The sequence below is a fragment of the Aedes albopictus genome, chromosome 2, assembly GCF_035046485.1.
Source record: "Aedes albopictus strain Foshan chromosome 2, AalbF5, whole genome shotgun sequence".
NCBI lineage: Eukaryota > Metazoa > Arthropoda > Insecta > Diptera > Culicidae > Aedes > Aedes albopictus.
This window is the reverse complement of record NC_085137.1, coordinates 451,081,034-451,105,649: the sequence shown is the minus strand read 5'-3', so window position 1 is coordinate 451,105,649 and position 24,616 is coordinate 451,081,034. Positions and strand designations below refer to the sequence as shown.

General features: G+C 43.0%; 4 protein-coding genes across 6 annotated transcripts in view; 2 read left to right on the top strand and 2 right to left on the bottom strand.

Moving 5' to 3' along the window:
- The window catches only part of LOC109398403 (uncharacterized), a 698,553-nt gene extending 692,738 nt beyond the window's left edge, over positions 1 to 5,815 (top strand). Inside the window, exon 21 of the mRNA XM_062853887.1 lies at positions 5,336 to 5,815. Within this exon, the coding sequence (XP_062709871.1) occupies positions 5,336 to 5,429 (94 nt within the window). The 3' untranslated portion in view covers positions 5,430 to 5,815. The remainder of the gene's footprint in view (positions 1 to 5,335) is intronic.
- Positions 1 to 11,273, bottom strand: part of LOC109419687 (lysophospholipid acyltransferase 6) — a 128,408-nt gene extending 117,135 nt beyond the window's left edge. Inside the window, exons 1-2 of one of the 2 annotated variants that reach the window (XM_062853890.1) lie at positions 11,114 to 11,273; positions 10,077 to 10,388 (exon numbers count right to left, since the gene is read on the bottom strand). In XM_062853890.1, coding sequence (XP_062709874.1) covers positions 10,077 to 10,175 — 99 coding nt within the window. In that variant the 5' untranslated portion in view covers positions 10,176 to 10,388; positions 11,114 to 11,273. Of the gene's footprint in view, positions 1 to 10,076; positions 10,409 to 11,113 lie in introns of those variants that run through there. The other variant, XM_062853891.1, reaches the window with a different exon arrangement.
- Positions 11,274 to 19,245: 7,972 nt separating this feature from the next.
- Positions 19,246 to 20,421, top strand: LOC134288595 (DNA repair protein complementing XP-A cells homolog). Its single transcript, XM_062853882.1, has one exon. It carries the CDS (start codon positions 19,392 to 19,394, stop codon positions 20,241 to 20,243), a length of 852 nt encoding a protein of 283 aa, XP_062709866.1. The 5' UTR covers positions 19,246 to 19,391; the 3' UTR covers positions 20,244 to 20,421.
- On the bottom strand, positions 20,280 to 23,456 carry LOC134288594 (protein tumorous imaginal discs, mitochondrial-like). Of its 2 annotated transcripts, XM_062853881.1 has the most exons (6): positions 23,022 to 23,454; positions 22,716 to 22,924; positions 21,921 to 22,525; positions 21,564 to 21,843; positions 21,439 to 21,502; positions 20,280 to 20,699 (listed from the first exon to the last, which is right to left on the bottom strand). In XM_062853881.1, exons 1-6 carry the CDS (start codon positions 23,221 to 23,223, stop codon positions 20,575 to 20,577), a joined length of 1,485 nt encoding a protein of 494 aa, XP_062709865.1. In that variant the 5' UTR covers positions 23,224 to 23,454; the 3' UTR covers positions 20,280 to 20,574. The 2 variants fall into 2 exon arrangements, with proteins under 2 accessions (XP_062709865.1, XP_062709864.1); XM_062853880.1 differs by lacking the exon at positions 20,280 to 20,699 and having other exon boundaries at positions 20,778 to 21,502; positions 23,022 to 23,456.
- Between the last annotated feature and the right edge of the window lie 1,160 nt (positions 23,457 to 24,616).

The window sequence follows — 24,616 nt, the reverse complement described above, 5'->3', positions numbered from 1 at the left end:
CATTGGTTGTCTTCTATCAGGTGAAGAGGTTATTTAGTTTGAATAACAATGTGAATCATTTGTTGATACCGGTACTATGTGTAGCGCTGCTATATGCTAATTTATAAACACAAACTAATGCACAACCTTATCTCTTAGCCATTAAACTATTACACTGACTGGGTCACACACAGTATTGCCCGGCAAAATAATTAATTAAAAAAGGAGGAAATCATCGAATGCTGATATGATTTTAAATACCACATTCTTATAAGATGGACTTGGTGGTCTGCTAGCTCCCGTTTCTTATTCATATGCAGAAGTTGCTGGGTTCAATTCCTGACCCGTCGCTTAAAAAGCCGTTTTCCTTCCTTCCAACTTCTTTAGCTCCAGCACAGTGTCATTGGGTCGTATGGATAAAAAGTAGCGAACTTTATTTATTTGTAGTATCTATTCAGAAGTAAAGTCTACAGAGTTCACTACATAGTTGGTATGAATAAAAAAAGTTTTCGAACAATATTCTCATTTCGAACATGAGCGTTTACTACGTGCGAGTAGTGATAGTGCAGAACTGTTAAAACTAATATTTTACGCGCAGTGCTGCAGATTCTTGCTGGAAGCTTGTGGTTTCGCGTGAAAATTGCATATTTGTTCGGATGATTATTCGGTAAGCAAGCGGTTTCTTTCTAGGATTTCCCTCACGCTATTTCTCCCAGAGGTCCTCCAGCGATTGCTCCAAGAAATGTTCATGGGATTTTTCCTAGGATTTCTACAGGAGTTTCTCCTAGGATATATCTCAGGTGTTGTCGCGAGGTTTCTCTTTGAGTTTCTTCCGGGATTATTCTTGAAATACTTCCCACAATTATTTTTTCAAAAGTTCTTCCCGGGATTTCTCCCAGAATTTTCACAGGAGTTATTCCTGGGATCTCCAATAAAGTTTTTCCAGGATTTTTCAAAAATTTTATATGAATTTTCTGCATTTTTTTTTGCGGAATCGTCCCTAGGATTCCTCATGGGAATACTTCCGGAGTTTCTCCTGCAATTTCTTCGAAAAAATATCGTGTGCTTTTGTCAAGAGTATCTCCCGGAATATTTATTAGAAGATTCCTTCGAGTATTGCTGCCGGAATGCTTCCCAGAGTTTTTCAGAGCTTATGCTAAACTTTCTCTAAAGGTTTTTCCCGGGGTTCATTAAGCGTTCCTTTTGGGATTTCTATCTATTCTGTGATCGTCCTGAGATTTCTCTGAGGGTTTTATAGGATTACTCCCAATGTTCTTCTCACTTACCGAAAATTGTCCCGAAATTATTATTGATGTCCCTTTTGGGATTTCTCCAACTCTCCAATTCTCTCAGAATCCCAACAGGGGTTCTCTCAGAACCCCGAGAGGGTTTCTCTTAGAAATCTGAGAGGGATATATCCAGAATTCTGAGAGGGATTCTCCCAAAATCCTAGGAAGGATTCTCTCAGAATCTCGAAGATTCTCTCAGAAACCCGAAAGAGATGCTCCTAGAATCCCGAGAGGGATTCTCCCAGAATCCTGAGAGGGATTCTCCCAAGAATCCTGAAAAGGTTTCGCTCAGAATCTCGAGAGGGATTCTCTCAGAATCCCGAGAGGAATACTCTCAGAATCCCGAGAGGGATTGGCTCAGAATCCCGAGAGAGATTGTCTCAGAATCCCGAGAGAGATACTCTCAGAATATCGAGACGGATTCTCTCACAATCCCGAGGGAGAGGGAATCGCTCAGAATCCCGAGAGATATTTTTTCGGAATCTCGAGAGCGATTCTCTCAGAATCTCGAGAGAGATTTTCCCAGAATCCCGAGAGAGATTCTCCCAGAATCCTGAGAGGGATTCTCTCAGAATCTCGAGAGGGATTCTTTCAGAATCTCGAGAGGGTCTCTCAGAATTCCGAGAGGGATTCTCTCAGAATCCCGAGAGGGATTCTCTCAGAACCCCAAGAGGGATTCTCTCAGAACCCCAAGAGGGATTCTCTCTGTATCCCGAGAGGGATTCTCTCAGAGAGATACTCACAGAATTCTAAGAGGGATTCTCCCAGAATCCTGGGAAGCATTCTCTCAGAATCCTGAGAGAGATTCTCTCAGAATCTCGAGGGACTCTCTCAGAATCCCGAGACGGACTCTCTCAGATTACCGAGACGGATTCTCTCAGAATCTCGAGGGATTCTCTCAGAATCTCGAGGGATTCTCTCAGAATCTCGAGAGGGATTCTCTCAGAACCTCGAGAGGGATTCTCTCAGAATCTCGACAGGAATTTTCTCAGAATCTTGAGAGGGATTTTCTCAGAATCCCGAGAAGGATTCTCAGAATCCCAAGCGGGATTCTCTCAGAATCCCGAAAGGGATTTTCTCAGAATCCCGAGAGAGATTCTCCCAGAATTATGAGAGATTCTCTCATAAATTTGAGGAGGATACTCCCAGAATTCTGAGAGGAGTTCTTCTAGCATCCTGGGAAAGATTCTCTTATGTTACCGTTTAGGTACTTTCACCTTAAGAAAGAAGCCCTAATAGAGTGAGAACAGTGGCGGTAAGAGATAGAACTCAGCCGATAGAGATGCTTACTCACCAGCATACTGCGATTCGGTATGCATTTATGAGAGCCACGTTAATAGCTGTTAATAAATAAGGATTAAACCTAAACGATGAGTTCTATATAGTCAAATAAATGCTAAATTAATTATTTACTGCAAAATCTATCAAAACCCTATGTAATAGTATCATTTTTACCATATAAAGTAGCTTAGCTAGTTATACTACACTCCAGGGGAAACGGTAAAATCAAAAATGTACCTACACTTTACATACACACAAACACTTACCAATGGGATTAAGAAGTATAAGGGAAATTTGGATAAGGAATGAACGGATGAGGAATAAAATGGGAAATTTGGTATCAGGAAAAGAGAAAAGGGGGTCAGCTACGGGTCTAATAAGCGAAACCAGGTCTTTTCCACGTTGACCAGCAAGCCATTAGGACGAGCTCAGCCAAAGAAAGTTATCCCAAGTATAAGTTTGAAGATAGTTACTATCATATCGTGCATAGTTAAAAAGTGCAGTTTTAGAAGTGGAAAAGTCTAATTTGAGACTTTTCATACCGAAGAATCAGGTATGAAGTGGATAAAAGTTAAGGGACTTCTTAGCATAACCCTTAGTTCCCCCTTTTCTATCGTTCACCAGGACCCATTGTATCCAGGTTTGGAGTCCCTGTCGAACCACCGCCAAGCGGTCGGGTTTCTCCAAAAGGGTTTAGGTGAACCTTTAAGGCACATCGTCAGTCGTGGGCCACTGCGATCAATCCGATCCCCTTCGGAGCAGTTCCCAGGAGTCAATAGTAGCCGACTCTCTCTCGGCCCCTCCCTCGCTCCTCACCGAAGTCTGTGAAGCGCTCTGTGGTTCAGATCTCACCACGCGCTCGCCGTTCCCGAAGGATCCCGAGGCCGAAAGAACCCGAGGAACCACGTGACTCCACCGAACACCGTAAGAGTTACAGCCCTCCGTAGTCCCAGCTACCGATAGCGGTCTCGAGCAGCTCTCCGGGATTTCCGCAGCTCGCCGCTAACCCCGCCGCAGATTCCCGCGGTAAGCTACAATCCCCACGCCGGCCGGCTTTTACACACTCACACACGCTCATAGATTTGTAAGTACACCTATACACTAAATATACCGTTAAAGAGTACCCCACGACTTTTGCATTCCTGATCAGAATCCGAGCCGACCCTGTAAGAGTATCTAGAGGGGAGAAGCTAAGTTAGAGCTCATGGGAGTGAGGGTAACACTTAGAACCTCAAGAGGAATCCCTAGAGGGATTTTCTCAGAATCCCAAGGCGGATTCTTTCAGTTTCCCGAGACGGATTCTCTCGGAATCCCGGGAGAGATTCTCTCTGAATTTCGTAAGTTTCTCTCAGAATCCCGAGAGGGATTCTCTTAGAAATCTGAGAGGGATACTCCCAGAATTCTGAGAGGGACTCTCCCAGAATCCTGGGAAGGATTCTCTCAGAATCTCGAGAGGGTTTCTCTCAAAATTTCGAGAGAGATATTGTGTCAGAATCTCGAGAGGGATTCTCTCGCAGAATCCTGGGAAGGATTCTCTGAGAATCCCGAGAGGGATTCTCTCAGAACCCCGAAAGGGATTCTCTCAGAACCCCGAGAGGGATTTTCTCAGAACCCCGAGAGGAATTCTCTCAGAACCCCGAGAGGGATTCTCTCAGAACCCCGAGAGGGATTCTCTCAGAACCCCGAGAGGGATTCTCTCAGAACCCCGAGAGGGATTCTCTCAGAACCCCGAGAGGGATTCTCTCAGAACCCCGAGAGGGATTCTCTCAGAATCCCGAGAGGGATTCTCTCAGAACCCCGAGAGGGATTCTCTCAGAACCCCGAGAGGGATTCTCTCAGAGCCCCGAGAGGGATTCTCTCAGAACCCCGAGAGGGATTCTCTCAGAATCCCGAGGGATTCTCTCAGAATCTCGAGGGATTCTCTCAGAATCCCAAGAGGGATTATCTTGGAATTTTCTTTTTATACCATGAACTGTGGGTACATAAATTGAAAATATGCATAAATTAAAACAAGGCAAAAGAGAGGAAATTTCGTGCACAAATTAAGTCAGTATGTGGTTTAATTTAGGCTTCAGGGGAGCCTAAAAGAAAGAAGTTTCAAGAGTGTTTTAAGGGGCTCCAAGGAAAAGGGGCCTCACTAAAATTTTTAACGATTTCTACTTGCGCTTCAGTGGCATTCCAGGAAGATTTAAGGGGGTTTCAAGATTTAGAGACCAAATTTAGTTTTATAGAGTTAATCATACCGAACACTTCGTTTACATTATGTTCGAAAGTTGTAGCGTAGTAAACTCGTTTCCCTTCTTAACGAACTATACTGTACATAGTTCCCAAATCTCTCGGAGAAAAAGAAAGATGAAAGAGGGGGCACAGGCCAGGGGGCAAGTATCCAGGTCCGTTTGAGCCATAGGCTTAGACGAGGGTCAGGTCTCAGGGGAAAGAGCAACTGACGAAAGTGCCGGGGCTGGGTTCGAACCTATGACCATCCACTTATACACTTGGTTTATGAACGGCCTCTTTTGGGTTTGTGATTTTTGTATCTATTTCTATAAATCTTTTGAGCAACAAGTTTGTTGTTAGGTTTTTAACAACGCGTTTCATCTAAGGTTTGGCGCTTGAACTCGCCAAGCATCTGAAGTTAAGAATCCCAAACTTCTACGCGTTGCACCCCCATTATCAAGTCGCCATCGATCTCAGAAAAAAGAAACGGCAAAATGGAACTTGTTCTCCTTGAAATCCGCTGTGTCTTGCAGATATGCCTTCACACTACACTGTTTCTGTTGCATTTCCTACCGCGCGCGCAGTGCGTTGTTCATCAGCACTGGGACTGGCAGCTGTGTTTTGAGATCGAACAAAAAACAACATCGACGCTCGCTTTTATAAAACCGGCGAAGGCGCGAAGGAGGAGGTTATTGCCATTCTCAACGGCTTTATACCTACTAGTAAGTTGGGTCTGGTGGTCGGTCATCAGCAATGCAGTCATCATCGCTCGACTCGGCTTAAGGTGCGACTAAGTATATACCACTGGATCTGACTCATTGTGATCTCAGCTGGTCTTCTCAATAAAGCCGGTTTCCAACCGCAGAATTTGTCCAGTTATTGCGCACTTTTTATTTATTTTGCTAATATGATCTTTTGCCTTGGATGGCAGACCGGCTGGTGAGAAGTAACATGCACGGCCGCCGGTGAGGTTTGGTCATTTCGAATTGGCTCTAGTGCTAGTTCATGGCGGCTCGACCAGCTCGACGAGGAACCGAGCTGAAATGGTTGAAAGTCGCAGCACGCTCTTTGCACCTCATTGGCTTATTTCGTTTTCTAACCTTCGGATTTGCGTGTCTGTCTGTCTGTATGTATGTATTTCGTCTTTTTTTTCGGTTGCGTGATTCGAGGTTGCAAAGTCTTAAAAAGAACCATGGAATTTCTTCATGGTTTCCTTTCCATGATTTTCTTCAGGGTTTCCTTCAGAGATTCGTCCAGGGATTTTTCTATGAATTCCTGAGAGATTTCTCCTGGAATTCTTTGAGGTTTTTTTTTCTTAAAGTTCTTTAGAGGAATTCTCTTGGAATTCCTAAAGGAACCTTCTGGGATTCCTCCAGGAGATAGATTTCTGAAATTTCTTGTGAGATTTCACCAGAAACTTCTACAGGAATTCCTTCAGGAACTCCTTCAGAAATTTCTCCAGGGACTCTTCTAAGGATTTCTTCAGGAGCTCTTCCGAGATTCCTGCAGGAACTCGTTCAGGAAGTTCTCCTAGAATTCTTTGTGGGATTTTACACGAAATTTCTTCATAAACTCCTTCATGGATTTCCTCAGAAACTTCGTCAGGGGTTTCTCGTGGTTTTTTTTTTCTGGGGGTTCCTTTAAGAATTTCTGCTTTGAATTCCTCCGGAAATTGGTTCAGGGATCATCCTAGAAATTTTTGAGGAATGTCTTTTGGAATTGGAGGAGAGATTAATCCAGGAACTCCCTCAGCAATTTCTTCTCGAATTCCTCCAGGAACTCTTTGAGTAATTTATCCAAAAATTATTTCAGGGATTCTTCAGAGATTCCTCTTAGGAAGTTCTTTTTGAATTCCTCTAAAATTTCTTTAGGGATTTTTCCTAGAATTATTTCAGGGATTTCTCCTTCAAGGATTCCTCCAGGAACTCCTTCAGAGATTTGATCTCAAACTTTTGTCATGAATTTCTACAGGAGCTCTTTGAGGGACTCCTCTTCCTAGAAATCTTTCTGGAATTCTTCCAAGAACTTCTTGAAGGATTTTACCAGGAAATATTTCAGGAATTTCTCCTACAATTCTTAAATGTATTTCACCTGGAGTTCCGCGATATTTTTTTCTGGAATTTCCTAGGGGACTCTTTCAGGAACTCTTTTAGGGATTTCTCCTTTTTTTATGGACTCCTTCAGAGATTTCTCCAGGAACTCTTTCAAGGATTTCCGTAGGGACTCTTTCAGAGATTCTTCAGGGATTCCTATAGGAATTTCTTAAGAGATTCCTGCTGAAATCGCTTGGAAGATTTCTCCAGGAATTTCTTCAAAAATTCCTTCAGGCATTCTTTTGGGGATTTCTCCTAGAATTCCTTCAGGGATTTATCCAGGAGTTTCTTCAGATATTCCTCCAGAACTTTTCCGGAATATATAAAAAAATTTATTTATGGTTTTTCATCCGGAAAGTTCTTTAATGATTCCTCCTGAAAGTCCAGCAGGGATTAATTCAGGAATTGTGTTAGGAATTTCTGTAAAATTTGTGCAGGGATCTCTCCAGAACTTTTTTCAGAGATTCCTTCAGGGATTCCACCAGGAATTGAATTCCTATAATAATCACAAAGGGATTCATCATGGAATTCTGTCATAGTTTCCTCCAGGAATTTCTTCAGGGATTCTTCGAATTTTCCGAAGAACTCCACAAAGACTTCTCCTGGAATTCTTTGAGGGATATCTCCCGGAATTTCTGGAGAAATCCTCCTGGGATTCTGCAAGGCCCTTCATAGATTTCTTCTGAAATTCCTTGTGAGATTTCTCAGGGAGCTTCTTCAGGGATTTCTGCAGAAACTCCTTCAGAAATTTCTCCAGGGACTCTTCCAGGGATTTCTCCAGGAACTTTTTGTGGTGCCGAGGCGAACCAGCCTAGGGCTGAAAGCCTCGTAAATAAAGCTAATAATAATAATGATAAACTTTTTGTGGCATTTTTCCCGGAGTTTTATCATGAGTTCCTTCATGGATTCCCCCAGAAACCCCGTCAATGATTTCTCATGGGCTTTTGAGGGGGTTCCTTTAAGAATTTCTTTTTGAATTCCTCCGGAAATTGGTTCAGGGATTATCCTAGAAATGTTTGAGGAATTTCTCTTGCAACTGGAAGAAAGATTTATACAGGAAATCCCTCAGCAATATCTTCTCAAATTCCTCCAGGAACTCTTTCAGTGATTTATCCAGAAATTATTTTACAGAGATTCCTTTAGGTAGGAAGTGCTTTTTGGATTCCACTAGAAATTTCTTTAGGATTTTTTCCTAGAATTCATTGAGGGATTTTTAAAAGAATTTTTTAGTAACTCCTTCAGAGATTTCTCCAGGAACTCTTTCGGGAATTTCCGTAGGGACTCTTTCAGAGATTCTTTAGGGATTCCTATAGGAATTTCTTTAGAGATTCCTCCAGGAATTCTTTTGGAGATTTCTCCTAGAATTCCTTCAGGGATTTATTCAGGAGTTTCTTCAGATATTCTTCCAGAACTTTTCCGGAATATATAAAGGAATATCTTCATGGTTTTTCCTCCAGAAAGTTCTTCAATGATTCCTCCAGAAAGTCCATCAGGAATTAATTCAGGAAGTTTTTTTTAGGGATTTTTCTAGAATTTTGCAGGGATTGCTTCAGAACTTTATTCACAGATTCCTTCAGGGATTCCATCAGGATTTTTTTCTTAAATTCCTCCAGCAATCCCAAAGGGATTCATCCTGGAATTCTTTCATGGTTTCCACCAGGAATTTCTACAGGGATTCTCCGAATTTTCCGAGGAACTTCCGAAGAGACTTCTCCTGGAATTCTTTGAGGGATATCTATCGGAATTTCTGGAGGGATTTCTTCAGGAATTCCTTCAGGGACTCCTGGGATTCTTCAAGGAATCTCTTCAAAGAGGTCTCCTTGAATTCCATGATAGATTTCTTCTGAAATTTCTTGTGAGATTTCTCAGGGAGCATCTTTTTGAATCCCTCCAGAATTGCTTTAGGGATTATCCTAGAAATATTTGAAGAATTTCTTTTTGGAATTGCTGGGATTTCTCCAGCTACACCTTCATAATTTGTTCTCAAATTGCATCTAGATTTCTCTAGGAATTTCTTTTTGAATTCCTCTATAAATTTCTTCAAGGATTTTTAGTGGAGTTCTTTGAGGGATTTCTCTTTCAAGGATTCCTCCAGCAACTCCTTGAGGGACTCCTCCTAGAACTCTTTCTGGTAAATCCTTCAAGACGTTCCTGGGTCTTGAGGGATTTTACCGGATATCCTTGAGGAATTTCTCTTGGAATACTCATATGTATTTCGCCTGGAGTTCCACGAGGGATTTATTCTGGAATTTCTTGGAGGACCCTTCCACCTTCCAGAAGCATCTTTAGGCTTCAGAGATTCCTCCAGAAGTTCCTTCAAGGATTCACCCTAGTACTGCTACAGAATTTCCGGCTTGAAATCCTCGGGGATTTTTCCTGGAATTATTTGAACTAATTCTTCTGAAATTGCTTAAAAAATATCTCCTGAAATTGCTGGAAATCTTTTGCATGAACTTTTTTAGAGATTTCTCCAGGAGCTCCTTTGGGGATTTTTACAGGAAGTCATTCAGAAATTCCTTTAGGAATTTCTTCAGAGATTTCTCCTGTAGTCGCTTGAAATATTACTCTAGGAATTCCTTCAAAGATTCCTCGGGGATTTATCCAGAAATTTCTTCATATATTCCTCCAGAATTTCTATAATTATTAAAGTAATTTCTCCATGGATTCATCCAGAAAGTTCTTCCGAGGTTTCTTTAGGGGTTCATTCACCAGTTTCTTGAGGGATTCCTTTGAAAACTCCATCCGGGATTTTTCCTGAGATGCTTCCAGATGATTCTATAGGGATTCCTTATGCCACAAAAGTTCAGCCTATTGGACGCAGTGGCTTAATTTCCCCAACAGGGGAGGAAAAGAGAATAGGGATTCCTTCAGAAATTTAATCTGGGATTCATCTAGGAAGTTTTTCAATGATTCCGCGAGGAATTTCTAGAGAAATTTATTGGGAGACTCATTCAGACATACCTGGAGTTTAGTCAAGGAATCCTGTAGAAGATCCTTTAAGGATCTTTCTTTTCAAGGATTCCTAAATAACGCCGCCGGCCAAGTCCTTACCGTCAGTTAGGACGAAAAAGGGATGTTAGAGTGTGATTATGGTTACTACTTAAGGAATTAGAATACATACAAAAATATGCTGTAAAAACTAATTTCGCAATATGAAGTATATTGCTGCGATACATATGTAGATCAGTAACTGAAACATTTATGTCCGGCTACTTACCAAATCGACCGAGAGTCCGCAGAGATCTGCGAGCCAGGCAAACACCCGGCTGCCATCGTAGTAGACATTGGAGCCAATGATGTTAGCTATTTGCTGCATGATTTGGCTGTTGTTGTGCTCCCTTGGAAGATCAGGCTAGTAATGCCCTGCTCCTGACGGATGGAGCTTCCGCCTCCGGTGTCCACTCTTCTGTTCGTTTGTCTTTCGGTCCACCGCCAAACAATCCTAAAACTGCACCGCCACTGTGCAAGCTGACAGTCAGCTGCCTCCAACTATTTCACTGGCGAATTTTTTCTTTTGATTTTTCACGCTCTAGAAGGAATAAACAACGACACACCTCAATAAACCTCGGAATTTTCCTACGGCGAAGAACACAAACGACTTAACAAATTCACAACACAGAACCAGGATAACAAAGACCTAGTACGTAGATCATGCAGTTTTGTTTTTGTTCTTCCCCTCCCTTTAAACCTCTCAAGCACTCGGCCAGCCGATTATTTTTTACGTAATCTAGCTCGATGGCTTCGCACGAATTTTGACTTTCTCAAGAAAATCAGACCGCTTTTTCTTCAAATTTTGACATCGAAACCAAAAACCTTCGCCATCATCACTAGCTGCAGCAGCAGAGCAGAGCAGATTGGAAGCAAACGAAAACCATCATCGAGCGAAACACCATCCATGAAGACGCACAGAACACAAACAAAAGCAACAACAACACTGACCCCCAACAACGCGGTGACGGACTAGTCTGGCCTGGGCCGAGAGATTGAAAGGAAAGAGGAATAGGTAATCATGATCATCATCATCATCGTCGTCGTCGTTGTGATGTTTTTCTTATTTTGCTGTGAGGGGTGTTTCCCATTTTTGCCCCAAAATTTCATCACTCTCCTCCCACACCCGGACGACGAGACGACACCACCCAGAAGGGGGGGAACATCAGAATCCAGCACAAGGCAACACTATACTTTCACGCACGCACGAACGCAAAATTCTGGGGACTACGGACGGAAGTGCCCCACAACCGCACAAAGACCAACCTGCTGAATGGAAAACCGACAAAACTGCGGGCGCTTTTAGCACCGGAGGAAGCGCATTGGACCGTTTTCGGACGCGAATTGGTCGCGCGACGCGGATGATTCACCACACACCACACCGTCCCCGTTGAGAACGAACCTACCGTTCGGATTTCACACTCGAACTGTTTCGGATCGAGCGAGAGAGGAAAATGACTGATCCACCAAGTCAAGGCTTCAGATGGGGAGAAGTGGGTGGTGCAGTGCAGCGACAGCGAGCGTGAAAGCAGAGAGCGGTAATAGTATTGGGCGAGCTTGGCTGATTTCAAATCGAAGTTACTTGATTTTGACTTATAAAATTAAAAATTTACCCGCATAGAGAAATACAATTTGTCTTAAACTCCAAACAATAAATTTCTTCTCTCTGATAGGGTTAGTCTATGTCAAATGGTTACTTTGGTGTTGAATGACATGAAACTTAAAGCACTCAACTATATATCACAGTTTAGGTAATTCATACCAAGTGGGAACTATGTACTATAAGGTGCAGACTTTGTTGAACGGTAGAAAGATGGAGACTTACGAGCAATTGTCTAAAAATTAAGTCACATCTTGTCAAATTGTTAACGCTTGTTTCAGACAAACATACTTACACACGCACATTTCAATATATTCAACTGATAATGAACAATTTGACAAATTGTTGCACGCATCGGTATTTGTGAGCGAAGGGGTACCGATGAACTGATTGTTGTTGTGAAATTTTTCACATTTTGCAGTAGTACCGAACAGCAACGGACTCAATTCTGAATTTGATTTGTGTCCGTTTTAAAAACCGGTCCAAGATCAGGACATTACTCCAAAGCGATCCTTATCGTGCCACTAGCGGTAAGTATTTTAGATAAAAATTGTTTACGCAGGTTCAATCATACAAAAACAGATATTTTCTTCCTGCAGTCGGAAACGTTTCCCCCGGAACATCATCATCGGCTTCGACTGCATCGGCAGCCAGTAATCGACCACCGATGAGGGCACTGTGTCGCAGACAAAAATCTCCCTCGTTTACCGTGCTGGGGGTAGTCCAACGTCCTAGGATTCCGGTATACCGATGTTGTTTCACCTGTGTCCAGTTATCGCGGTAGAATACCCCGCCGGATGTGTCGATAAAGCTGCTTTTGAGACGGTGCTGGGATAGCTGGAGGAGATCTTGAGGAAACCGGTTTTCGTGAAAGGGGTGGCGAATCATGTGCAGTTGAAGTGTGCGAACGACGACGAGGAAATCCGGGAGTATTCACCGACAAGAAGCCCAAGAAGCACAGCCGGAAGGAATACATCAAGAGAAAAAATTTCAAGTTTGAAAAGGTTATACCGGTCCTACAGTGTTCCTTGCCGGACGACAAAGCAAGTTTTCCAGGAATTCGAATTCGCATGCAGACGTCCGGTGTTTAGGAGAAAGGCGACCAATTCGTACTGAAAGATCATAGTGCTATTTATCAATTGATTCGATCTTTTCCAAACTAACAATTTAAACAAATAATATTTCAATTCAAAGTGTCATTAATATTGCTATTCGTTTTTTTGACGTAGGACTACGTCTCTCTTTTCTATACCGGGTGTCATTCTAAATTTTCAGAAATCGGCCGCGTTACGTTAAAAGTGGAGATTTTGAGCCTGAATAACTCAGCCATTTCTTGATGAAATTTCAAAATTTTGGCACCAATCGATTGCAAATCTTTACACCAATTATGTCCAATAATAACATTTACTGATTTTCAATAACAAACTATTGAAAAATTGGGAAAAGTGAACCCATGTTTATTCCAGCCAATCACGATCGAGCACATTTTCGATGCTCCCGTCGAATATAAAAGCTACTGCTTCTTCGCATCTTCCCTCATTTGCCTTTGTGGTCTCGAGGTGAACGCATCGAACGAGAGCTGCCCATTTCTTCGATTGCGTTTTCGCTGATTCTTCTTTTACGGCCGTGTCGGCTCGGCGTTAGTGGTTGTCGATAAAGGAGCTGCTGCGCATTCGCCTTATAACCGTCTAACGCGGCAGACCAAGGAAGGAATACTTTTCATCGATTGCTCGGCGGTGGTGGCATAGGCAGCAGCAAAATCCACCAAAGAAAGATCCGCCACAACGAATGTGCGAGCTGCGTCGCTTTTTCTCGGGGATCGGTCGGACCTTTCGCGGATTGATTGACGGCGGCGCATTGCTGATAGCATCACGATGAACATCCAGGTCAGCAAGCGGCGGGCCAATTCTCAGTGGCGTCCAGCATTCAGCGCGAACAAAATCAATGCGCATTGGGTGGCATGACGAATCGATTTCAATTTCTTCCTAAAACCGCCCAAAATTCAAACGATTCTTTTCTGAACCATCGAAAACGCTTCCTAGAGAGTAAATTGGATAAATTTCCCGCATCGACCGAGAAAGTGTAGTGAAACCAAATAGTGAAAGATTGAATTCTTGGTGGTGGCTCAGCAACAGTGAAGGCGATCACTAATCTCATCCACGGCAGCAAGCGGCGGGCGAATTTTCGACGGCGTTCAGCATTCAACACGGGGAAATCTAACACGCATTGCGTGGCATGATAAATTCATGTCAATTTTCTGTATGAAATCGTCCAATATTCAAACGGTTCTTTTCAGGACCATAGAAAATTATTCCTGAAGAGTTGTGAATCAGATAATTATTTCATTCCATCGCTCGGTAGAAGTGTGGTGCAACCGAAAAGTGAAAAATTGTATGCTTGATGGCCCCGCAACAATAATGATGCCGGCCACTAATGATTCCACCAGGAATTTAGCAACGCTTTATCCTATCCAGACCATTCTCCGTGAAACATTGTTTAATTTAACCATTTTTCGAATTGAAATGATCTAAATCTTCCAATATTTTGGTTACTTTATTCGTTAAATGAAAGTTTTCTCATTTCTCGTTTGATTGATCGTTTGAAGTGTACGGAGCATACGGGGCGGGACATGCAATCGAAATAAACTGGCAAGCCAGCCGAATGGGAGGAGCTTCATCTGCCAATCTAGGGGCATAAAAGCTGTTCCCTCTGATTTCTTTCGTCATTTTCATTGGATCAGTCAGGGAGGGTGGAGGTGGATCACGTCCACGGCTGCGCAGCAGCACGTCAACTGCGACGAGTGATAGCACCAGGAATCTCATCCACTGATCACGGCTACGGTGGGCCCGGCAATGGAAGTTACCTCCACCCACAGCTGGGTAGCTGCGCACCAACCCAGCGACGGTTCTCGGCTATCTATCTGATAGAACCAGGAATCTCATTCAGGGCAGCAGGCGGCGGCAGTTTTCGATGGCTTCCTGCATTCAGTGCGGATAATTTTCAATTGTCTTTCTAAAATCAACCGTTATTTGAACGGATCTTTTCAGGACCAGAGAAAATTATTCCTTAAGAGTTATGAATCAGATAATTTTCGGATACATTCCAACGATCGGTAAAAGTGTAGTGCATTCGAAAAGTGAATGGTTGAATGCTTGGTGGCTCAGTAACAGCAAAATCGATCACTAATCTTTCTACCCGAAATTTAGCAACGCGTTATCTTATTCGGACAATTGTACCTGAAACATTGTTTCATTCTAATATTTATCGAACTAAAATGATCTTAACTGAATCTTCGATTAGTTTATCCGTTCGATTAGAAATTGTCTCAAAGAACGCTTGACTAGTCGTTTGAAGCGTCTGACACAATGTGGGCGGGTCATGCAAACGGAATAAACTGGAAAGCCCGCCGAATGGGAGGAGCTTCATATGCTAATCTAGGGGCATAAAAGCAGTTTCCTCCGTTATTTTTCGTCATTTTCCTTGGATCAGTCAAGGAGAAGGGAGATGTCACCTCCCAGCTAGGCAGCAGCACACAAACTCAGCGATGACTCTCGGCTATCGTGGTGGAAGCACCAGGAATCTCATCCACGACAGCAAACGGCCGCATTCAATATGGGTAAAATCGCATTGCGTGATGAATTCATGCAATTGTTTTGCCAAAATCTTCCGTTTTATAAACGGTCTTTTCCAGGATCAGCGAAAATGATTCCTCAAGAGTTATTATTCGGATAATTAAAAGCGACAGACTGAAAGCTTGGTAGTTCAGCAATAGTGAAGTGGCTACTAATATGTTCTTTCTAGATGAAAACAACGTATTGTCGAAAGAGTTTCACGTTAAACTTTCGTTGAAAAGATCTATCTAACGCTGTTCAATTTTCTAATAATTTTATCCACTCGATGAAAATTCTCTCGTAGAACAGTAATTTAACCATTTCTCTTCAAAACAAAATAACTCTTGAACTAGTCAACATCTTTCCAAGTAACCGAACCAGCTGAATAACAGCTTCTTGAGCTAAAGTTAGCTTAAGAGTGATTTGTTTTACTCTTATACAGCAAAAATATGTTTTGGGTTATGAATGCGTTCAGCGAAAGCGATCACACAACAACTTGACTAACATATCAGTCCACCATTTGTATTATTATAACAACAAACATTGTATTATGGAAATATAAAAGTTGGAACCTCGTTCCAGCCTTTGTCCTACGTCAACATTGCGGTTATGTCTCAGACATTACCCACTCCTAGTTTTTTTTTTCTTAAGAAACTAAATCATCTTGCTGTATTTGAGTAATTGCTTTCACAAACAAACAATTTTCCTAATATAAACTAAACAATCAATTTTATATGCAAACATTATAATAGCGTCATGCTATCTAATACATTTTTTGTAAATTATTATGGAAATTGTTGGCTTGTGAAAACATTTACTCGAGAACAGTAAGTTGCTTTATAATACGATAACACCATATTCCCGAAAATATAATCAAACAATACAGTATGCTGTTAATTATAACGTAAAGGACAATAAATGAACATTTTCATTGATAGTTACAATTTTCTTTTAAATTTATGGTTCGACGTCTTTGCAACAACTTGATTTATTGTTTTTGTTGCTGAAAATGAACTGTATGTCTACAACACAGCTTGTTGTTTTGCGAAAATTTTGTTCGAGAAAAATGCCGATTTTTTATTGTAACCTAACTTAACCGCCTATTCGCCATATTGTGAATTGGCCCATTACAACTTGCCAAATGGTATACTACAATATACAAACATTATTACTTGATGTGCTGCCGGATAACATGTGAAGTTGTGCAGGCATAGTTGTAAGTGGTTGTTAACAATAAGCGACATAGTACGCTTGCAGTTTTCAACTATGCGGGTAATAAAACAAAATCATCTAAGCACAAACAGACGTCTCACTCTACCCACTTCCCATCGTTTCACATTTTAACGGACTATTCAAAATTTGAATTTGAATATTTAATATTCTGTAGTTCGCAAATCTCTCGCTCATTGCGCTCGCATCTTTTTTGCTCCTGTTTGACGTTTGCTCAGTACCGCCATCTACTCAGTGGATATGCGAAACACACCGTAATTAGCATTGGGCGATTATGCCTTTTTTTTAAGTAACGACCTTTTAACCTCATAGGTCATTCAGGTCCATAGATTTATTTCCATAACCATAGTTACATTACATGTTTTTTCTAATTTTCGCCAAGCGCTTTTCTTGCCGTTTTGATGTTTTAGAAAAACGAATGATCCATGCATCGACGTCTTTTTTATCTGGTTCTGGTCCAAGATCCGAATCCATATCTACTGTGCTTTCCGATCTATTATCAATCTCGCTTTCATCTGATTCATCAGTCGTCGGTACCACTAATAGAGTTAAGAAACTATAGAGGACGAATGTCGCTGCTGTTCCCTTTGTTCTCGCTCGTGAACATGTCGGGTACCTATCTGTCAAACAGCATACTTTTTGGCTTTGACACTTATGTCCCTGCCTATCCCCGCCAGCAAAAGATGTTTCGGCAGCGACGCCAGCGACATTCTTCCTCTATAGTTTATTACCTCTATTGTACCACTGCTTCTGTCGTGATTGTTCTTTGATCCGTCTTCTTACGCGGTGGTGATGTGGTTTCCGATGAGCTCAATTGGCGAACGGTGCGTTTCAACTGCTGCGGCGGCATGGTTTGTTGCTGTTCGTCGTATTCGTTTGCTTGCGATGGTAGTACAGATACGCTTTCGGCCGGCGGGGACTGCTCAGTTGCTCCAGTATTGTTTTTGGTTGCCTTTTTGTTCTCCGAACAAGTTTTGCCTGGATGAAGGGATTGATGGCAAAACTTACAGCTTTTCGGTTGAGTTTTATAAGATATTAAAGTATTTTCGCCGAGAATGGCGATATACGATTTTATGTGACGATGAAGCGTCATTTTTGCAACACGCACTCCTGATGGGATACCTTTATAAGTAAAGGTAGATCCCCAGACAAGTTCTTTTACTTGGTGCACAATCCCATATTGCTTTAAATAAGAGGCAATATCGTCGTTGCTGATATTCTCGGAAAGGTCGTGGACTTTGACCTCGATGTATCCGTCGTCTAACGCCAGATGTACTTTGTATTCGACACCGTTGATTTTGATGTGGCGCTGCTCATTGTGATGCTTGACGACATCTTCAGCGATTTTCTGGTTGGAGCACTTAACGTAGGCACAGTTCTTTGCATGATTCATCTGCAGCCGTTTGATTTGTTCACGACGTAAACCGATCTCTTCATGAAGAAAATGGTGTATTTTCTTAAACGAAGGGCGAGATTTGAAGTTCGAGAAATCCACTTTAAAAGTGTTTTCCCGATGCCCGATAACCGCCATTAGCGGCAAACCACTGTAGTCGATTGACAGCGAAAAATATACGTCCGACTCTCTCAGATACTGGAGAACAACTGATTATGCTTTTGTGACGATGATTTCAATCGCATTTTGTTGCACGTGATACGTCTGTTTGTGCAACTATTGAATATTTGAATCAACCGTTAAAAAGATAATCGATGGGAAGCGATTAGAGTGTGACGTCTGTTTCTCTGTGGTGTTTTTTTACGCAATGTTGATGCGGCCTTTTCAATTGTTGGTCTTGAATTAGCAAACGTTAAAAAAATACATGAAAAAACCAGAGAAAATAGGTAGAGAAGCGAAGAGTGAACAGCCGTCTGAATGGCAACACTTTTTCTGTTTTGATTTCATTACTAGGATGTTGGCAACTGCCAAAAAACAGATTAATCCACCTTACGAGGGTAGCGTCTTTCTCGTGTACTGCAATAGAAAATTATTTATGCAGTTGATTTATTAACAAGAAGTCATCTAAATTGTATTCCAAAAAGGATCAATGTTCATCAATTTAAGGAATCATTGTTATTTACAGTAAAATCCTTGATATTTGAAAATATTGTTAAAAAAATGTTTCAAATGATCGCAATACTTATCTTGAATTATTCGGCAATCGTTAAGGTTTGTTGATTTTGTTCGATAGGATACCAGTTTGACGGTTCGATAAGGTATTTTTGGCTTCACACTCTTCGCTTCTCTACCTATTTTCTCTGGAAAAAACTCTGGAGCTCGATTTGAATAGGTCGTATGTGCTTTTGTCGATTAAAAATTCGATCAGTTGGATTCGCTTATTATAGCGGAAACCGTTGAAATTGAGCAAAGTTGATACATACAGCAGAATCCTCACAAAACAGGATTTCTGTTCCATCATTAAAAGTTTGCAAAACATCTGCAATATTGCTACAATGACTAAAATAAACTGATCGAATTTTATATCGACAAAAGCACATACGACCTATTCAAATCGAGCTCCAGAACTAAAAACAAAAAGTCAATATTGAAATATTATTCGATTAATTTTGCAGTTCTGGAGCTCGATTTGAATAGGTCGTATGTGCTTTTGTCGATATAAAATTCGATCAGTTTATTTTAGTCATTGTAGCAATATTGCAGATGTTTTGCAAACTTTTAATGATGGAACAGAAATCCTGTTTTGTGAGGATTCTGCTGTATGTATCAACTTTGCTCAATTTCAACGGTTTCCGCTATAATAAGCGAATCCAACTGATCGAATTTTTAATCGACAAAAGCACATACGACCTATTCAAATCGAGCTCCAGAGTTATTCCCAATACTGCTGTCATTTTTTCCGCTCAGCTCAAAACAGTCTCGAGAGAGAAACGTCTTCGGAGAGAGCGAAACTGAATCAGTGTGACAGATAGGACCAGTGCTGCCGGTGGTAGCGGTAAAACCCATGTTAGGCGAACGCAATCTTTGTGCAATAAGCTTAGCGTGTTCAGTACATATATAAAATTTTGTTCACTTTGTGATCAGGAAAAAACTTGTGTTGGAAATTTTTGTGAAGATTTTCCTGTATTCGTCTATGCAACAATCATAGCCATGAGCGACGCCGGTGGAAGTGACCTGTCCGAAGCGGATCGCCGTCGAATAGAAGCCAATCGTAAGCGCGCCCTTAGCCTTCGCCAAGCGCGCCTAACAGCGCATCCCTATGGCGGCGGCGGCGGTGGTGCTGGTACTGATAAGCCACAACGCCCCCAGGAAACGGCCGTAGCCGTGGGAAATGTGATAAAAGTATCCGGAACCAAGTACATCGACAGTGGTGGAGGTTTCCTGATTGAACAGCGGACTTGTGTGGATCCGCAGGAGCAGGAACCCGCGGTCGACGAGAAGGAAGTGGAAAAGGATTCGGTTCCGATTCCGATCGAGTACGATGAGTGCTTGGACTGTGGGGATCGCTTTGCGGACTCGTACTTGATGGCCACGTTCGACTATAAGGTTTGCGATGCATGTCGAGATTCTGATGGGAAGCATTCGTTGATCACGAGGACAGAGGCAAAGCAGGAATATTTGCTGAAGGATTGCGACCTGGATAAGCGGGAACCGATGCTGAAGTTCATCAGTAGGAAGAATCCGCATAACGTGCGCTGGGGAGAGATGAAGCTGTATTTGCATATCCAGGTGGAGGAGAGAGCGTTGGAGGTGTGGGGATCGGAGGAGAATCTCATCAAAGAAAAGGAGCTGAGGGAGGAGAAGCGAGAGATCACCAAGGTCAAGAAGTACAACAAACGACTCAAAGAGCTGCGGATGGACGTTCGGAGCAGTTTATACGATAAGACGTCGCAGGCCCATCAGCATAGCTGGGGAGATGGAGAAGTGTACAACGAGGAAGAGGACACCTATACGAGAACTTGTGAAACGTGCGGTCATAAGGAAACATACGAGAAGATGTGATCCGCATGGTGGACGTAACTGCGTAGAGCGCTGGTATCCGGTTCTGTTATGATATTCCGTATATTCTCTTTGTTTGGTAAGTTGGTAGCAGTAAACAACAGTAGTTTTTAAGATTATCATTAAAACAGATAATTCATTTAGATTTTCTGATTAAACACATAACATTTGCCTCTCTGAAGCATTGCAAATCAGTTCCCACCTTGGTATTCCGAAACGTCCGGGCTCAATATAAGCAGTCATTTATATTTTGGTTCCTATTCTGCAACCAACGAAATTTGAAATTTAGCGAGTCTAAATTTGTTAACTAAAAGAAAGTATCCATCAGAGGGACTTAATTGCTACTCCGCTCCTTTTTCTCTTCTTCTTCACTTTTGGGGGGAAGATTTTTGCGTTCCTTGATGGCCTCCCGCACGATGTCCGTCAGATCCTGCGGTTCAGCATAGCACACCTTGCCACCTGGAAGTGGAGGGGGAGATACCGCATTAGGGCACTTTCTCAAACTGTGGACCAATGAATGAAACAACGATTGTTAAGTGTGTGTTCCCAATGCAATCGATGCAATTTTTATTTGTCAATTGTTTAATAGGTCCTAGAAATAGTTACTAAATGTACAAGCCAATCAGCCGGAAGAACTTGGAATCTATCGACTGCTTCTCATTGCATTCAAAATACCACTTAACAATCGTCGTTAGATCAGTTACTAATCTAACACAACAAGCACAATCCATTCATAGCTCTAAGATAAAAGCATCCTCCACGGTTCAAGCTTCGTCGAAAGGACTTTTCTGCGGCTGTGGCTGAGTCTGAACCGTTCGTCGTTGTCTCTCCAACGCTGCATCCCGTTCCAGTTCCAGCTGGTGTGGAATTTGCTGGTAGCTGTAGTACACGTACCACACGAAAACCAGAGCCACGCCCAGTCCAAAATAGAACCTTGATCCTCCCAGCTGGTCCTTTTTGTGATCCCGAGAACCGGTTTTGTCGTGCGACTGGTAGTCCTTGAAGTCATCCTCCTTCGGACGCTGCGTGAACCTGTCCGAGATGGATTCCTCCTCCTGGGACGCCGATGCCTTGGAACGGGATGACGAGTTCGAGGACCACGATGAGGACGCGGAGGTCCCAGACGCGGATGCGGACGCGGACGAGGCCGAAGAGGATGACGACGAGCTGGACGAACCAGACCCAGAAGAGGACTTACCGTCTGTTTTGAATGTAACGCCCATTATTTGCCCGGGGGTGTCTTCTTCCAGCTCCGCGTAGGCCTAAAAGCGAATTCAAAAGTTAGGTACGACGGAAAACTGACCATAATCTCAATTCTCAAACCTGTATCAGCGCTTTCTGCTTGTTGTTCAGCTTGGCAGGAATCTGAATCTTCAGGTGAACATAGTGATCACCCGTTCCATAGCTGTTGACCCGTTTGAGACCCTTTCCGCGGAGACAGACCCGAGTATGTGACGATGTACCGGGTGTCACCTGGATGGTTTGATCTTCATACACGCCCTGCACCCGTATCGTGCCGCCGAGAACCGCTTGCGAGAGGGAAATGTTAGCTTCGGTGTGTACATCGGCACCATCCCGGCGGAAGTAACGACTTTTCTCCACGCTGTGAAGAAGTTTATGATTAAGGTCGTCGATATGGAAAGAGAAAGTTGGGAATATGATTTGTTTATTCAAACTTACTTGAATGTGATGAACAGTTCCTTGTTGCCAACGCTCATCCGCACCGTTTGTCCATCCTCGACGCCGGCCGGCACCGGAACGGTTACCCGCTTCCGCTGCACGGTTTGTCCTTTGCCGCCGCATTCCAAACACGGATATTTGATGTACATTCGCGTTCCCTGACAGTACCGACAGGTGGATCTCATCACGAACGGCCCAGTCGAAATCGTCTCCATGCCAGTTCCGTTACAGTACTGGCACTTGCCCGGCTTGGTACCCGGTTCACAACGCGATCCCGTACATTTCGGGCAAGTGTCCACCACGTTGACGTCGATGTCCTTATTCACGCCGCGAGCCGCCTGGGCAAACGTCAGATTCATCATCACCTCCTGGGCACCGCCGAATCCGTACCGCGAATCGGAGAAATCTTCAAAACCGGCCTTGAATCCACCGTCGCCGAAAATCTTCCGGAACAGCTCCTCTGGATCGATCGTACTGCGGAACTGCCAGTTCTGCGAGAAACCTTGTGGCCCGTGACCTGCCGGACCATTGCCAGCTCTGCCCATCTGTTCCGAAGTCTGTCCGTACGTGTCGTACTCCCGCCTTTTGGTGTCATCACTCAGCACCTAGCACATCGGAAAAACGAAGAAAAAAATCGTAAGTGAGCGAGAGCTTCATCAACATTAATCCGATTTGTTTCTTTAAAGACTAACATCGACTAACGGTGATTGTAAATAAACAGCGATAGCCTCAATCCACTGTCTCTAACTAGTTTGTGTTATGACAAGCTTTCTCCCGTTATGTAATGCGCCTTACCTCGTACGCTTCGGAAACTTCCTGAAACTTTCGGCTCGAATCCGGATCGCCCTTGTTTGTGTCCGGGTGGTACTTCTTGGCCAGCTGGTAGTAGGCCTTCTTGATTTCCTTAGCCGATGAGTTCTTGGCCACTCCCAATACACTGTAGTAATCCTTCTTCAACAGCACGTTACTGGTGCTGATCGACCTCGTCTGGACGATAGTGGTTCCTAAAACAATAAAAAATAACAATCCGTCCAACCCCTCTCTCACAAGCTGAGATGATGATGTAACCTGGAGGCAATCGCACCCAGTCAAAATGCCCACCTTTATTCCGCTGCTTCTCGTTGGCAAACAGGGCCGCAGATGGCGAACCGCCATCAAGTGGCCGGCAATGCGTGCAGCAACCATACCCCACAACGCCCCCAGTGGCAGCGGAACTGAACTGCCGGGCGGTGCTCGTAGCTACCAGAATCTTCTTTCCATTGATAATCCGCAAACCTCTCTGGAGCAATCCACGGGTGTTCATTTCGTTTCGGTGGCAGACGGCAGGCGCGGCACTTGCAGTTCACTTTTTCACGGACCGAACCAAACCAGAAGCGACAGAAAGCAGCAAAACACACGCGCTTCTCCGACCAGAGAAGAGGAATATCGTACGACCCGGCGGCTACTTTTTCGCTGTTCGCGGATTTCTTCTGATGATGATTGCCAGCGAAAGGAAAATGTGTGAAGTGTGATCTGCGCGAGAAATTTCGGAACACCACGAAAGAAAGAAACATGCCGACACTTGACAGACGAAAGAAAAGTCAGAAAAAATGTCACTTGACGGCAGTCACGCTCGAGAAATTTCACTCAAAAAGCGTGGTTCCAGATAATTAATACATAGATGTCCAACTAATGCATCGAAGTATGCATGTGAGTAGCTTCACTGCGCATTACGCCATCTATGAGCCATTTTACGAGACGTTTCGGATCAGCTGATCGCTCATTTCATGAATGAAAATTTGACAGGAGGTTGCGCCCAAGCCCGTGAGTGTTAATATCAATATCAACACTGTTGTCGTTTCGTAAAATAGACTATTAGTCGACGGGTGAAGTATCCTCCTAAATGGGGTGCGCATTTTCATTAGTCTACCCTGCACACTTGATTGATTTTCTGCATGGAGCATTGTCAACTGACAACTGTCACAAACGAATCTGTTTTTTTTTGTTTTTCCATCAATGAATTTCATATATCGGTTGGTACATTGAAACGTCTTCTAACTCCGGTTGTACTTGTGGTCGTAAACGGGAACTAGTCATAACTTTGAGGTGTTATACTTATGACACACATGTGATACAAGAATCACTGTACAATTGCGCTTGAAATGAGTGCCATACTGAAAATTCTCTCAGTTCAAGTCAGTCTTGTTAGAATTTTCTTGACACTGCGTACCGTTGTACAGGAATCACACTCGTATCACATGTCTGTCTGGGGTATTAGTCTACAGTCGACGATAGCTCGTGGATTGCACAATAGGGGCTTCTTCTCTTTCCAGTCCAGGACTCTGCAGGTGAAGTAAGGGTTTTGTACTAAAGTAGATCATTTCAAGTAAATTTGAATCACACGGAAAGTGATGTTTTGGATGGAGTAGAGCCGCCTAAGTTTAATCGATTGGCTTTCATATGCTTAGATCAGATGATGTACATGTGACTGGCCCGACTTTGTCGTCCAAGTCCGTCTTGTCATACTAGGGAACGTAACTAAACTAATTCCAGGTAACCAACCATTGGCCATGTCCACGGACATAGTGAACTGATAGGTCATGGTTACGGGACAGTGCGGAGTCGCGCGAAACTTTGTGACCATACTGTCGCATTCTTCCGAAAAGGGATCCCTTTGGCCTTTGTTACACCGAATTTGAAACGAATGCTCTCCAAAT